This window comes from Nansenia antarctica (genome assembly GCF_963989245.1).
Source record: "Nansenia antarctica genome assembly, chromosome: 5".
NCBI lineage: Eukaryota > Metazoa > Chordata > Actinopteri > Argentiniformes > Microstomatidae > Nansenia > Nansenia antarctica.
In genome coordinates this window covers 60,417,488-60,431,602 of record NC_137690.1, presented here as the reverse complement: position 1 = coordinate 60,431,602, position 14,115 = coordinate 60,417,488, and the positions used below count along the sequence as shown (strand labels likewise).

Here is a 14,115-nt window from a genome sequence, read left to right as displayed (position 1 = left end):
TTACCTACTGTGTGTATAAGGTCCCAAATGTCTAATTGGTCTATCTTTCTTTTGTATTTTCTTTTTGCCTATTATTCAATAGTTTGCTTTATTTATTTATTTATTTTTACTTTATTATATTTGCTATAACACCTTAATTTCCCATCTTATGGAATATGGTAACCAAGTCAACCAAATCCTGACCAGTTCTAAACCATATGGTTTTCTCTTGGGAGGAGTCAGGACAGAGAAAAAAAGTGAAGGTGGAGAGAGCAGAGGACAGGAGAGTGAAGAGATGAGTGAGAAGAGAACATAGTAGAGATGAGACAGTGTGGGTAAAGGTGAAGTGTGCTTGCCTGGTGAAGCCCGGGAAGTCAGTGGCCTGTGGACTACAGCAGACTCAGCATAGTCTGGACTCCAGTGTCCACAAAGTTCTGGAAACGGGGCATCACATCACAAAATGAGCCGGCTGAAACAACCACAGTAAACCTTAATACATGAACGGCTGCATTTTTTCATTTAAACTGACGATCATTAGTCAATAGCATGAGCAAAACCCTCTGTTATGTATCATTGTCTTTAGTCTCGTCCCTGTCAGCCTTCCTTGTGGAAGGGGTGATATATTTTCCACTAAGTAACAAATCAAACAATCAATCCCTATACAGGCACTGTTCAGAACACAATCTTTTTTTGACCCAACATTGTCATCTAGTGGCTGTTTACAGAAAACTATGTTACAAACATAAAACTCAAGAAGCTGAAGCTATTCATATTCTGTGTCAGAAAGCTTTTCTAAGGCTGCGTTTAAACTGCAGGTCGAAGTGACACAGTTCAGATTTTTTGTTCACATGTGGCACAGATCGGATATGTAACATGTAGGTGTAAGCAGTACAAAAGCACATTGAATCTGATATTCACAGATCCGATTCCGGCCTCAATCTTATGCCTGCCTCAATAAGATACGAATCAGATGTGTCATTTCTACTGCGGTTTAAGCAGGCAAATCGCATAACACACTCAATTACGATTTGCATGTCATTGAAAATACGACGGTCTTCGCATTTTGATGATGTTTGACATGAGTTACACTCACTTCAACAGTGAAGGCCTCTTTCTTCTCCGCTTAAACATACTTCAGAAAGCAATGGCTTTATATTATAATATATATAAAAGGCAGTGTTTCCCCTAGGTTTGCTGCCTTGGGAGGGTGGCATGGATCCACCACCGCCTCCCCCCCCCCCGTTGTGAAATGTTAATTTCTCCCCCCCCCCACAATTAGTGTAACAGATCAGTAACAGAACAAGTTATCTCTGTAATATCATAATATCAATTATGTGACTAGAACAAATATGATAATTTATAGACTTTATTGTTGAGCCACAAAGCCATCACTTATTTTTTATTAATTGTTTTACTGTTTTGACACTATAACAATCTTGACTTCACTATCTGTCCACTTTCTCACCTGGTTCTTCCTGCTCTCTCTCTCTCTCTCTCTCTCTCTCTCTCTCTCTCTCTCTCTCTCTCTCTCTCTCTCTCTCTCTCTCTCTCTCTCTCTCTCTCTCTCTCTCTCTCTCTCTCTCTCTCTCTCTCTCTCTCTCTCTCTCTCTCTCTCTCTCTCTCTCTCTCTCTCTCTCTCTCTCTCTCTCTCTCTTCCTCTCTCTCTTCCTCTCTCTCTCTCTCTTCCTCTCTTCCTCTCTCTCTCTCTCTCTTCCTCTCTCCCTCTTTGCACTGACAATCACACACAAACATATGTGACAGGGTCTGGTTAAAAAGTCTGCAAGTCTGGCAACATAATTTTCCAGTTTTTTTTACTACCTTTCATTATCTACCTGTCATCTGTCAGTGATGACATGCTGACATGTTTAAATGTTTTACTAATTCAAGATTCATGTTTTTTTATTGCCATGTGTGTCAAACGTTTATTACATCCTATTACAAGTAATGAAGGGGGGTGCTGAGGGTGCTGCACCAGAACCATAGGTTCTCAAGGCTACTTGTGGTCTTGACTACCTGTCCACTTTCTCACCTGGTTCTTGCTGTCTCTTTGGTGTGCTGACTGCATCCTGCTCTCTCTCCTCCTCCTCTCCCTCTCTATCCTCCTCTCTCCCTCTTTTGCTGTCCACCGAAAGGCAAACATAACAACCAGAATATGTATAATCTAATAAGAGGTATAAATTGATCCATATCAATTTATAACATCATTCTAATTGTATATTGGGTTGCTGTGGGCAATGCAGTCAGATAATGTCATTTTGACTTGACTCTCTCACCTGAAAAACAATCTTATGTCCATCTATGGAAAAACAGACATTTCCAATGAGTGTTCCAATGCTTCAATCCACTTTTTTATTGTGGTGTAAGCAGGCTTAAAAAAAATCTGATAGGCACTAAATTGGACCTGCGGTGTAAATGCAGCCATAGTCTATGAACTAAAACACCAACATTTTCAAAATACACAAATTCTGAAGAAGTGACGTCAGTCTCACCTGATTGACAAGCCGGGTCCTCTGTTCCCCGTTCCATTGAGGCGGGGCGTACTAAGGTAGACAGGGAAGGAGGTCAGATGTCAGGGAACGGTTTAGCATTGCATGCTCACCATGGGGAGCATGGCTGGAGGGATTGGTGCTTTTTTTCCCATTCTATACCTGAGAATAATGTGACAGCAGCTTGTGAAGCCAGGAACAAGTCGGCAACCAATCAAAATGTTCTGACCTTTATTTTGAAAAATGTAAATGCATTTCAGCATTGTTGAAAATCAATGACACATTCGTTAGTCAAGCCAAAATATTAGTTAATACTAATAACACTAGTTAGTGTAGAGTAGTAGGGATTACTCATTTACTCAATTACAATTTTTCTGAATAAAACTCACCAGCTGCTGTCACATATGTCTAAAGTCTGTGAAGGGGTGGAAAAGAGACTAGTGTGTGTACCTGGTATGCGTAGGCGGCCTGTGAGTAGCTTATTGGCATCTGTGGGATCATGACTCCTGGAAGGTTGGGGTATGAGTAAGGCTGAGGAGAAGAAAAACAATCAGTGTGCACTGCGTATTAAATCAATTCAAAGTAATTTGGACTTGCTCAAACCATTTAATGGGGGTTACCTGGATGTAGGGGGTTCCACCATTGAGTAAAGGTGAGGGCTGAGCCACACCACCACCTCCCATGTAGGGGGTTCCACCATTGAGTAAAGGTGAGGGCTGAGCCACACCACCACCTCCCATTGAGGAACAGCAGGTGCAATAGATGTATTGGGGGGGGCCCATCCATGGGGGTGGACCAATCAGGTGAGACTGCATGTAACCTGGTTGAGACACAAAGGTTATCAATAATTCCACTTTTACACCAATCAAGTGTCTCTGTGAGCCCCCAAACTATCTCAAGTAGCCACAACTATCTTAAATAATAATAACTTGTATTTGTATAAAATGAACACTCACGCAAGGTGCGTTCTTTCATGATGGCTGGACCCAGCTTGAGTTTCTTCCCTTTAAAACTGATCTGTTGCTACAAAACAAAGATGGATACAGAAAACCTGTTAACCTAGGCAGACATCGGAATGAGGCTAGTCTCTTTAGACAGACTGAGGGCACTCTCCAGTGTCACAGCTTGTTCAATGACTTTTGAGCAGTCAGAAGTAGGTGGGCAGTTGATGTTCAAAATTAAATAACCAACATATTACCAGCGAGCACATGCCGTTTAAAAAAATCTAAAAACTTCAAGCCGGCATACCTCCAGGGTTACTGACTCAAGGAGACTGTTGGAAATAGGACGAGGCGGCAATATATTCATGAAGGCCACACATTTCTGAAATAAATGCACTAGTTTTGTATGAAAATACAGCTCCTGAATGTATTTCCCCCCCTGATGCTAGCAAGCTACTCTGTCACTAGTATAGAAGTGCCTGACAAATGTTGATTCCTCATTAGCCTGCTGTGTTGTCGCTAACAACATATTTGGATGAAATCATTGTTTGCCATTTGCAAACTTGCTGTCACAGACGCTGAAATAATGACCTAATATCCACAGGTTGAAGTAACTACATCATTGTCAAAAGCGTTATTATGTTCCTTGGTTAGTTTTGGCTGTATTTCTTTCGTCTGTTTTGTCAATGCTATCCAGCACCACCTTGTTCAAAAATCCTGGGGAGAACCCAGCAACACGAAATATGTTCTTACAAACACGTCAGGAATGTTCAGGCAACCTTGCTATGGAAGGCTACTTTGCCTCAAGTTGCTATGGAAGTATCGCAGTGGCCGAAGTTCCAGGATTTTCAACTACGTAACCAGTGGGGGGTTCAACTCTGGGGGTGAGGGAGGAGCTTCCTCAAGCTAAACAGAATTTCGTCCAGTGCTTTGAATAATGTTTTGGCTCTCACTCACAGAATGCCAGTATAACAAGAGTTGTGTTGCATATACAGCGGCTGTGAGAAGAGGCTAGATTCAGAGGTGACAACCTTTAGGCCGTTTACAAGAACTATTAATAGAAGTCATATCAACTTACTGCAACAATTGTCTTGATGTCAACGTCTCCATCGAAGTAGACAAATCCATACCTTCACAAAAAGAAGACATTCCTGCATGAAGACAGATCTGTTGATTCCTGTGATCTTGATAAAAGCATGAGTTGGCTGGCACTCACCCTTTACAGATACCCCCACGGTAAGTGATGATTTTTACTTCGTTCACCGCACCAAATCTCGCAAAGAAGTCCCGGATTTCGTTTTCATCCACCTAAAGTTTAGATGAGCAAAATACAATTTCGGAAAATAAATATTGTTTTTGGGGACTATACAGATTGAAACGCTCCATGACAGCACACACGTAAAATATAGGCTATTGTAGCAAGTTCAAATATAATACAGTATATAATCAAATATAATACAGTCATAGAAGACTCCTGGTATGATATATCCCACTGACCTTCATGTCAATTCCCCCAATAAAAATCGCGTTGGGCGTCGTTTTACCCTCCGGTAAAATGAAACCGTTTGCCAGCTGCATCAACGACGCAGTTGATGGCATCTGATATCCATTCATTTGCTTCTGAATATCCTTGAAAATATAAAGTGCAGAAAACATTCTATGATGTGTTGGCCTTGCATCAGATTTACCCTACTGCTGCACCTGCATGTACATTCTCTTCACAATAACAGTTAGAGAACTATGAACGGTAGAAATATTGGTCAGACTTCATATTTGTAGTTGCATAGTTAGTAATGAAATTGAGCAGACTCACTGTTGTTTAGTCCACTTGTGTATGCTATGCCATAACTTGACTACTAACTATGTAACAGGTTTAATCAAAGCGGTTAATCCAACACTTAATGCAAAGTGTTTCCAAAATATTTGACAATACGATCGTCCAGTAAAAGCCAGATTTACCAGCACAAAAAAGCCTACGCATTACTTTCTTGCAGCATACTCCCGCAGCAGGACTGTTTAAATTAAGCAAGACAACCGTGACACGTGCTGACAACATCCCGATTGCTAGCTAGCTAGAGTTACCGCTGGTATTATCGTCTAAGGACAGGGTGAAGATACGTTACATGTCAATGATATTGGCTATTATTATGTTACCGACAAAGCTGTCGGCGAGCATGGCTTTCTATGCCTGGCATTGTGGCAGGACATCATTGACCTGAGGCGCGAGGCCTCTAGTAGAACTAGCTAGCGGCTAGAGGTTTGCTCGCGCTGTGCTAGTAGAACTTAGCTAGCGACTATTGCTAAAACGTGGCGGGCAAATTTAAACGATCATCAAACAAAGTAAGGGCCAGACAAACCTGATAATATTGTCAACTAGTTAACTAGAACTAACATCATCTCCATTTATCCAAGCATTTCAACTGTCAAAAATCGTTTACCAGAAGATTAGCAGCGAAAAAAAGCGAAACAAGCTAATTTAGGACGGTGTTAGCAAAGCGATGAGATTTTTTAATTCGTTGAAACCACTGTTAATCATAGTATACTAGGATACTGTAAGTGACAGAATACTCACCATTTCTAAAACCGTAAAAACAGAATACATTAGTATACACGCGACCGCGCAATTCTCTTCCCCCGCTTGAAGTGACACCGTTCGTTAACAAGTTGAACTGAAAGTGTCAAATTGAGCGCCACGCCCAATGAACTTGCTTAAACCCAATTGGGATACTCCAAGAGGAAATAATATAAGGGGTGTTTGCCGTTTTCCAACCTTGGTTTTTATTTGTAAAATATATATTTCGATATAACTTTACTGATGACGAATATGTATGGATATTATTATTATTGTTATAGGTTTGTCTATTTAACAAGTAATGTAAATTATTGAAAAATACGTAGCCTATTTGTCAGGGTTGAGGCTCTACCACTTCCTGTCCCAAATTTGGTTTAATCTGTTGTGAAATACAAATGACCTGTTATCATCAAAACAATTAAATCAGTCATTCTTACCATAAATATCAATAATTCATACAAAGATAATCTGAATGATTGTACCCATACATTTCACATAACTTTAATGTGGACACATTTATCATTGAATATTGACATTTTCTTTAAATTCTTCATTAGGATAACAATTGATTGTTTGGCACTTATGTAAATCAATCCAGATTAAATCATATATCGACGGCTACAATCTGCAATAATTTCACAAAACATAATCTTATTAGAATTTCTCTGTGTAATATTGTAAAAACTCATTTACTCATTTAATCACTGGTTATTCATTTCCACGGCATATTATATTTGCATTGTACGTCCTTAAAACAGGAACAAAATCATCAGAGTACAGGCAATAAGGGAAGCTGGGAGCTAATAACAAAACATGACACAAATGTGCTGAACTATTATAGGCTATGCACAAAAACCATAATCATAGATACTGTATTTGATTATTGCATTTTACCCTACCTCCTGCCCATACATGTACCATACACAATTGATCACAACATGTGCAACTATCAACGATAGCTTATCTAAAAACATGACATTGATGTGCCGTGCCATGTCTGCGTCATGCTCCTTTTGGGACTACTAGTTGCTCAAAGTGCCATTGTTGTCGGGGATGATGGGCACAAGGTCGCAAAAACAGACCTCTGCCTGTTGCATTGCCCCCACTGAGGTGCCCTCTGATGTTGCCCTGCTGAGCCCCCTCCTCCTTCACAGCCTCCAGACATCGCTGAGTCTGCAGGTTAACAACCTGGCCGCTCAACTGTTGGGGCAGAAACAGACCTGTGTTAGCATTAGGCCCACCTGCTTTACCCTTTTGTTTTGCAAGTTAAGCATTACCCTGGTGGGTAATTAGCTATTGATGAACACATACCTCTTGTATCAATTGTTCTCTGTGTCAAATACAAAAACCAGCAAAATACTAGCATTTCCTATGGAAGTGAATCGTTATTTTGTGTGCAATTATGTGCTCTTAGGATATGACCCCTGCCCTTTTATTTATTTAACCTTTATTTAACCAGGCAAACATGTAAGAACTAATTCTTATTTACAAATGCAGCCTGACCAAAAAGCAATGGCTCTTTGGGGGGGGTACAGATGCATTAAAATACTAACAGTCAGAGAGAGGGGAGAGAGAAGGAGGAGGTAGGGGAGAGGAAGAGCGGAGGTGAGGGATAGCGGGGGGAGTGGAGCAGGGGTACTTAAAATGAGGCAGTGATGGGTTATGGAATGGGTGAGAAACGGTGATCAGCAGGTGCATTGATCGACTATGGTTCGATGCAGGATTTGTTTGAAAGCAGTGAGTGTGGTGAGGGCGGTGAGTTTGAGGGTGTTCTGTAAGGTGTTCCAGTCGTGTGCTGCAGCGAACCGGAAAGCGCTGCGACCGACAACGGTACGGGCTTTGTGGATGGTGAGTCGGACAAGATCACTGGATCTTAGAACGATGACGGGGCGGTGAGAGAGGTGCAGAAGGGATGAGAGGTAGAGAGGTGTTTTGCAAAGTATGGTTCTGTAGATAAGATGAAGCCAGTGACAGAGCCGTCTGCTGTGAAGAGAGATGTCCAGTCTACAAGGGTGTACAGGTCACAGTGGTGAGTTGTGAAAGGCGCACCAGTGGCAAAACGAATGGCGGAGTGATGGAGTGTGTCGAGTTTCCTGATGGCAGACTGAGCTGCCATCCTATAGATGGTATCAACATAGTCAAATATGGGCAGGATGGTCATCTTGACAAGGGTATGTTTGGCTGCATGGGTGAAAGAGGCCTTGTTCCGGTATAAAAAGCTTAGGCAAGCTTTGACTTTTGTCTGTAGGTGCTTTATGTGGGTTTAAGGTGCTTTAACTGACCTTTATGACTCTCCACTGGGGTTTGCTATGGGGGGGCTGATGGGCAGGGCAGGGTGTGAGGACCACTCTCTCAGCCCGGGCATCAAAACACAGAGCCCCTGCGGGTCCCCAACGGACCTCCCCCATAGAGTTCAGCTCACAGTGCTGGGGATGAATATGATGAGAATAACCCAGTTCAATCACACAGACTTCATCGTAAGCATTATCATCCTCATTATCAGCGTTGTTATTGTCATGGTTACCTGGTTGCCGTTTCCGCTGCAGGGTGCTATGTCCATTGTCCCCCCCTGTGCCCCCTGCCCTTGAGGGTAATCTGCACAATAGCCAGTGCCAACATTGTATAGCTTCAAACATACAGATACATTAATGTTCATTAATTAACACAATATATTAATGGTCAACATATAAGAAACAACAAGAAATAACATATTACGACATATGAGTATTGTGTGTGAGTGTGTGTGTGTGTGTGTGTGTGTGTGTGTGTGTGTGTGTGTGTGTGTGTGTGTATGTATGTGAACCTTACCTCTCCTGAGAGTGCTGGTCTGTCCTGGGGTACATAGAGTTCTGGGTAGACATTAGTCAGGAACCAGTGGAAGTTTCTGCAGCCTAGGGTCTTCTTTAGTCTCACACGTTCTGTGACGTTTGAGTTCTCAGCCTGCACAAGGAAGAGAAAATCACAGCATTTGAATATGATCTCTTTCACAAAAAGGTACACACACACACACACACACACACACACACACACACACCCTACCTGCCTGATGAAGTGAGCCAGAGTGTCCCTCTTGTAAAAGATGTTCTTGTAAGCATCCAGCCAGGTGTCAGCGATGCGTATCTTGTTCCTCTGGAGGGTATCCTGGTCGGGGAGGGGGTGCGGCTGGTGGTGGCGCTGCAGGTGGGCCACGCGGGAGCAGGGTACCACCTCCATGGAGCCTCCACATGACCACACCTGGACAGGGACAGGAAATGCCATTAGGAAAATACATTAAGCAGCATGGGGAGCATTCCAGATTCTACAGAAACATGCTAACGCCAAATCCCATGGAAGGGAATGTTACAGAAACACTTTTGTGAAACACTCGAAAGATACATCTTTGGCAGGTATGACCAGTCATTACTCCATCACACAATGTGTGTACGGTGAGATGTCTAATGTGGAGCGGGCATTATTTCATATATACTGTATATCTTCTAAATATGTGGATTTTCATACAGAAGCTTTGTGTGTCCAAGGCTATTTCCACTGTGGGACAATAAAGTTATCACATTAGATTGATTTTTTTTAGGAATCAATATAGAAATATAAAATGTTCCAATAATGATCCCTCCCCCCATAGATGTCATTTCTTTACCCTGATTGATAGTTCAATATGCTCTCCCCCCCAGAGTAGCATGCCGGGGTCATAGGCTCCCACACTCAGGAAGAAATGTCTGTCAATGGCTAGGACTTCACCCACCAACGCAGGGCTCCTATGACAACAAACCAGAAGAGATCAGCAATAGGTTATGCAGTTTCCTGAAAACTTTGTAGCTCAAGTACTACTTTATCTCTTTAAAAAAATCCCACTTGTCTCCTACACCAGCATAGTTATTCATTTAACAAATCGCTTATCTTTCACACACAGAGGATTGACCTGCAAACACCGATTTACTCTTTCACAGCTTTGCTGGGTGGTCGGGAGAAACTCACAAAAGTAGTAACTCACAAAAAGTAGCGGCCTCTCCTCATATCTAACAGGGTCACTGGGATTTTTTAATTTACCGGATAGGTTGAACAGATGACTCCTGGTTTTCCTGTTCTGAGACTCTCTCCCAGTGGAAGTCCAGTCTCCAGTCAAACACTCCCCTGACTGGCCACTGGGTGGCATTGTATTGAAATGTCTGCCAGTCTATGACATCTATGATAGGGGACACCACTCGAGTTCTGGGGGTAGAGGAGGGGGCGAGGGGCACCACAGAGACAATTTAGCATTGAGTATTGTATTTAATCTTACATATCTCCATAAAACACCATATTAACCTACATTTCCCCAATCCCCAAATTATTATTATTTTTAAAGCAACTGGAAAACACTTGAATATTTGAGGTGAGGTGTCAGGGAAAGGAATTTGATCATACAGGTGGTCTTCACATAGCATATGGGACACATTCAATGAAGTAACATGAGAGGTGATGCTGGGAGGGGAAGCAGGAAGGGAGGAAAGGTAAAAGGGAGGAAAGATAAAAGGGGATACAAAGAGGGAGTTTAGAAGTGGTACCAAACTTCAGGATAACAAATCAGATTATGTCAGCTTGTTGAAAATGACTGCTACCCTGCGGGATATAGGTCCTGAGGCCTAGAGCCAGGTGATCAGAGCCAAGGATTGGACAGACACACAACACTCACTCAAACACAGCCCTACCTGTTAGATGAAACACACACACACACACACACACACACACACACAGAGTATAGTATGTGTGCAGCCAACTGTACCTGTCTTGTGCCACTCTCTCCAGTAGTGGCTCCAGCCAACCCTGATGGCACTCACAGTGAGAGTCCATGAACACCAGTATCTCCCCTACTGCTCTGTCCGCGCCCAGAGAGCGACACCCAGCCAAGCCCAGGCGCCGTGTGCTGCGGACCAGAAGCACCCCCTCTAGATGGGACACATACTCACTCAGAACACTCTTCAAGTGACCTAGGAACATACAACAGGGTCACAGACAGAGTGAGGGTCAGTCGTCATGTATGCTCTAAAGACACATACATAATTACACACATGCCTATTCACACAGGTAGACAGACAGACTAGATAGATGGGTGGATATAGATAGATAGATAGATAGATAGATAGATAGATAGATAGATAGATAGATAGATAGATAGATAGATAGATAGATAGAGAGCTGGATGGATGGATGGATGGATGGATGGATGGATGGATGGATGGATGAATGCCCTCACCGTGCTGGCTGAGGTCGTCCACGAGCAGGACCTCCCGCAGGTGCTGCTTTGGAACGGTGTCGAGCACGCTGTGCACGGTGCGCAGGAGCGTGGACCATGCCTCGTCGTGGAAACATATCACAACGCTCGTTGACGGCAGAGACTCACTATAGCGCTCCGAGAGGCACCTGTCAAAGGATTCCCATTGGACAGGGGTATAGCGAGGGACTCAATTACGCACGCACACACACAATCATATGACAGATTTTGTGGTTACTTTGACATTGTAGGCTACAAGCTCCTATAAAGGCTTCCCTATTTCTCCTGCTGGCGCCCCTTGGGCACTTACGCAGGATGGCGCGCCTCGGGCAGTCGGCGGTGCAGGGACATCCGTTCGCTGATCACCTCATTGAAACCGTATTTCTGCAGTGCGGATTGCTCCATCCCTTTCTCCAGACCCTCTAGCTTTAGCCTTACCGGTTTCCCCATATGCCCATGCGTCGGTAACACCGGGACCCCCGACTCCTTTTTTACGCTCGATATAACCACCCGGTAACTCCCCTTCCTCGGCGGCGGAGCCGGGTCTCTCCCCCGGGTAGAGGAGGGCACAAAGAGAAGCTGGTCCTCTTGCAGCGAGTCGAGCGGCGAGAGACCGAGACCGTGCTCCAGTCCCACCCGGTCCTTGGAGTCCACAATCACCTCCAGGTCGGCTGGACCGGAGAGCCGCTGGAGAGGACGGCGGGGCAAGCTCGGTGGCAATTGAGTCTGGTCCCGAAAGATGTAGTCCATGAGTCCCAGCGTGGCCAGGGCGAGGGCGAGGAGCAGCACCCAGAGACAGAACATCTGTCGCCGGCAGCGTCTGGGTCTCAAAAGTCTCATACTGATATACGGAGAAAGAAGAGCGGGTTGCGTTTACGCACTGAGAAATCAATACAGTCTCACTCCCCCGTCATTTACTGTGAGAGAGAGAGGATGACATGGTGCTTAACGACTTAAACTGTGGAAGTTGCATTAGACCTGCCGGCCGGGGTTCCAACACGAGATACTCCAGAATCACATGCCAATCAAAAGACGTTGCGCACAGCAGCAACAGCTGTTGCTGATGTTGAATGTCTCCATGGCTGCTCCCGGTCTTCCTTAAAGCGCAAACAACTTGCAATAGTAGAACTATCTGTCGACTTTGCATAGCCTACCTATCGGTATCTTTATTGTTATGCGAGATCTTTATCAAGTCTGCCGCCGCGCAGCGCTTCGCGGTGACATGGGCATCAGTCGGTTGAGCGGACACTGGACAGGTGGTTCATTATGCCCGGCTTGCATCGTTCAAACTAGAGGTGCGCGAGAGAGCTGCGCTGACCACGTCCCCTTCTACTACGCCCCCATGGATCTAACGCGAGATTTAACCCATTCAAGACAAGAGTAGCGGATTTGAGACCCGTTGAGAAATTCTTTACAGTTTTTGATTAGCCTTTAATTATTTATCGTAAATGAATGTCGAGCCAACGATTTTAAAAATAGGCGAAAATAAAAGGAGAGACCGATTTGGTGATACCCAAAACGTGTTATCCTATAGGATGCTATTCATTAAAGATATTGGTATCATAGGGAAATAGTCTTGAAATACATGCTCAGATAGGATCAACACAGAATAATTAGGTATTTTATTCTTCTTTTCGTTCATCAACAGTTTATAGTGTGTGCCCCTGCCTGCTTGTGAAACAGATTGTCAAGTTGTTGCAAACAGCAGCCCAGCAATTGAAGTTGCTCGGACCTGGTCTTGAATTTGCACCTCTTGACTTGTCAACACACGTGAGTGACCGTCTCCTTAAACACACGACGTAAACCAGGACATGGCGGGAGGGGGTATGACCTTTGAACTTGAGGAGTGAGTTTAACATCTCAACTCGATTACACTTGGTGGAGTTCGACGCTTCTCCCCGCTGCGTCACACATCAAAGATGTTTCCCTCGGGCCAGCTGGCGGCGGGCCTCGCAGTCCCATGACCGGCAGTGTGCGCTGTGGAGCCCCGCCGCCACAGACACGATCTCTCCGGTTTTCACATTGATTCTTGGCAGCCTCAGAGCCTATTTTCCTTCCACTGGAAGCACGGCGCTTTGGCTCCCCCCGGACCCAGAGACTAGCCTACTCCCCATCCTATTTAGATGAATAGCCTACACTTTCAACATTAAAAGATACGTTTACTTCTGAGAGGGTGCATTGGGGATGATGTGTTAATGTGTGATGGGTCAGAAAGAAGTGTCTATGCTGTCCACATTTGTCTCTGTCTGTCCATATGTTTCTGTCTATTTGTTGGCTTGTTTGCTTATCACCTGAAAGATGCTGTAACTACTACCCCACCTTTGCATATCTGTCGGTCTTGGCAGTATTGACAGATTTAGCTCCTTGTTTCAGTCCATTGATCTGTGTTTCAGAGATGAGATCCCTGTGTTTTCCTGGTTGTTGTGCCTGTAATTACCTTGAATGATTGGGTGACAGGGTCCATTGTGTCCCCAACCAAAGGGTCCCCTTCAAAGGAAAAAGGAATTGAGTCCCCCTCTAAAAGGTCCCACTCAAAGGATGAGAGGGCATAGACATTACTCTTGCTCAGGGCCTCTGGATAATGATGGAGTCCATAGGGATCTGATGATTACACAGGGGCAGCGACACCTGGAGAGAGAGAAAGAGAGAGAGGTGGGGGGCTATGAAGAGAGGAGAGGTGAGGGGAAGGGGGGGGGGGGGCTGGAGAGAAGGGGGGGCATGAATATGTAGAGCGAGGAGAGGTGAGGGGAAGAAGGGGCGGGGCTATGAATATGTAGAGAGAGGAGAGGTGAGGGAAAGGGGAAGAGAGCAAGGGGAAAAAAAGAGTTGGAGAGAGAAAGTTAGGAGGAGAAAGACAGAGTTAGTGACAGACAGAAGAGGGACTTG

General features: G+C 44.3%; 2 protein-coding genes across 2 annotated transcripts; both read right to left on the bottom strand.

The window, feature by feature from the left end:
* Positions 1-368: 368 nt before the first annotated feature.
* On the bottom strand, positions 369-5,005 carry dazl (deleted in azoospermia-like; the record flags this gene model as incomplete). The annotated part of the gene is made up of 8 exons (XM_080531789.1): positions 369-413; positions 2,469-2,519; positions 2,916-2,996; positions 3,086-3,285; positions 3,422-3,488; positions 4,485-4,536; positions 4,623-4,714; positions 4,904-5,005. 8 exons carry the CDS (start codon positions 5,003-5,005, stop codon positions 369-371), a joined length of 690 nt encoding a protein of 229 aa, XP_080387915.1.
* A 1,975-nt stretch (positions 5,006-6,980) lies between these two features.
* LOC308158979 (polypeptide N-acetylgalactosaminyltransferase 15-like) lies at positions 6,981-12,069 on the bottom strand (the record flags this gene model as incomplete). The annotated part of the gene is made up of 10 exons (XM_080532703.1): positions 6,981-7,178; positions 8,261-8,404; positions 8,503-8,604; positions 8,787-8,918; positions 9,018-9,212; positions 9,616-9,733; positions 10,026-10,187; positions 10,741-10,945; positions 11,212-11,378; positions 11,540-12,069. 10 exons carry the CDS (start codon positions 12,067-12,069, stop codon positions 6,981-6,983), a joined length of 1,953 nt encoding a protein of 650 aa, XP_080388829.1.
* Between the last annotated feature and the right edge of the window lie 2,046 nt (positions 12,070-14,115).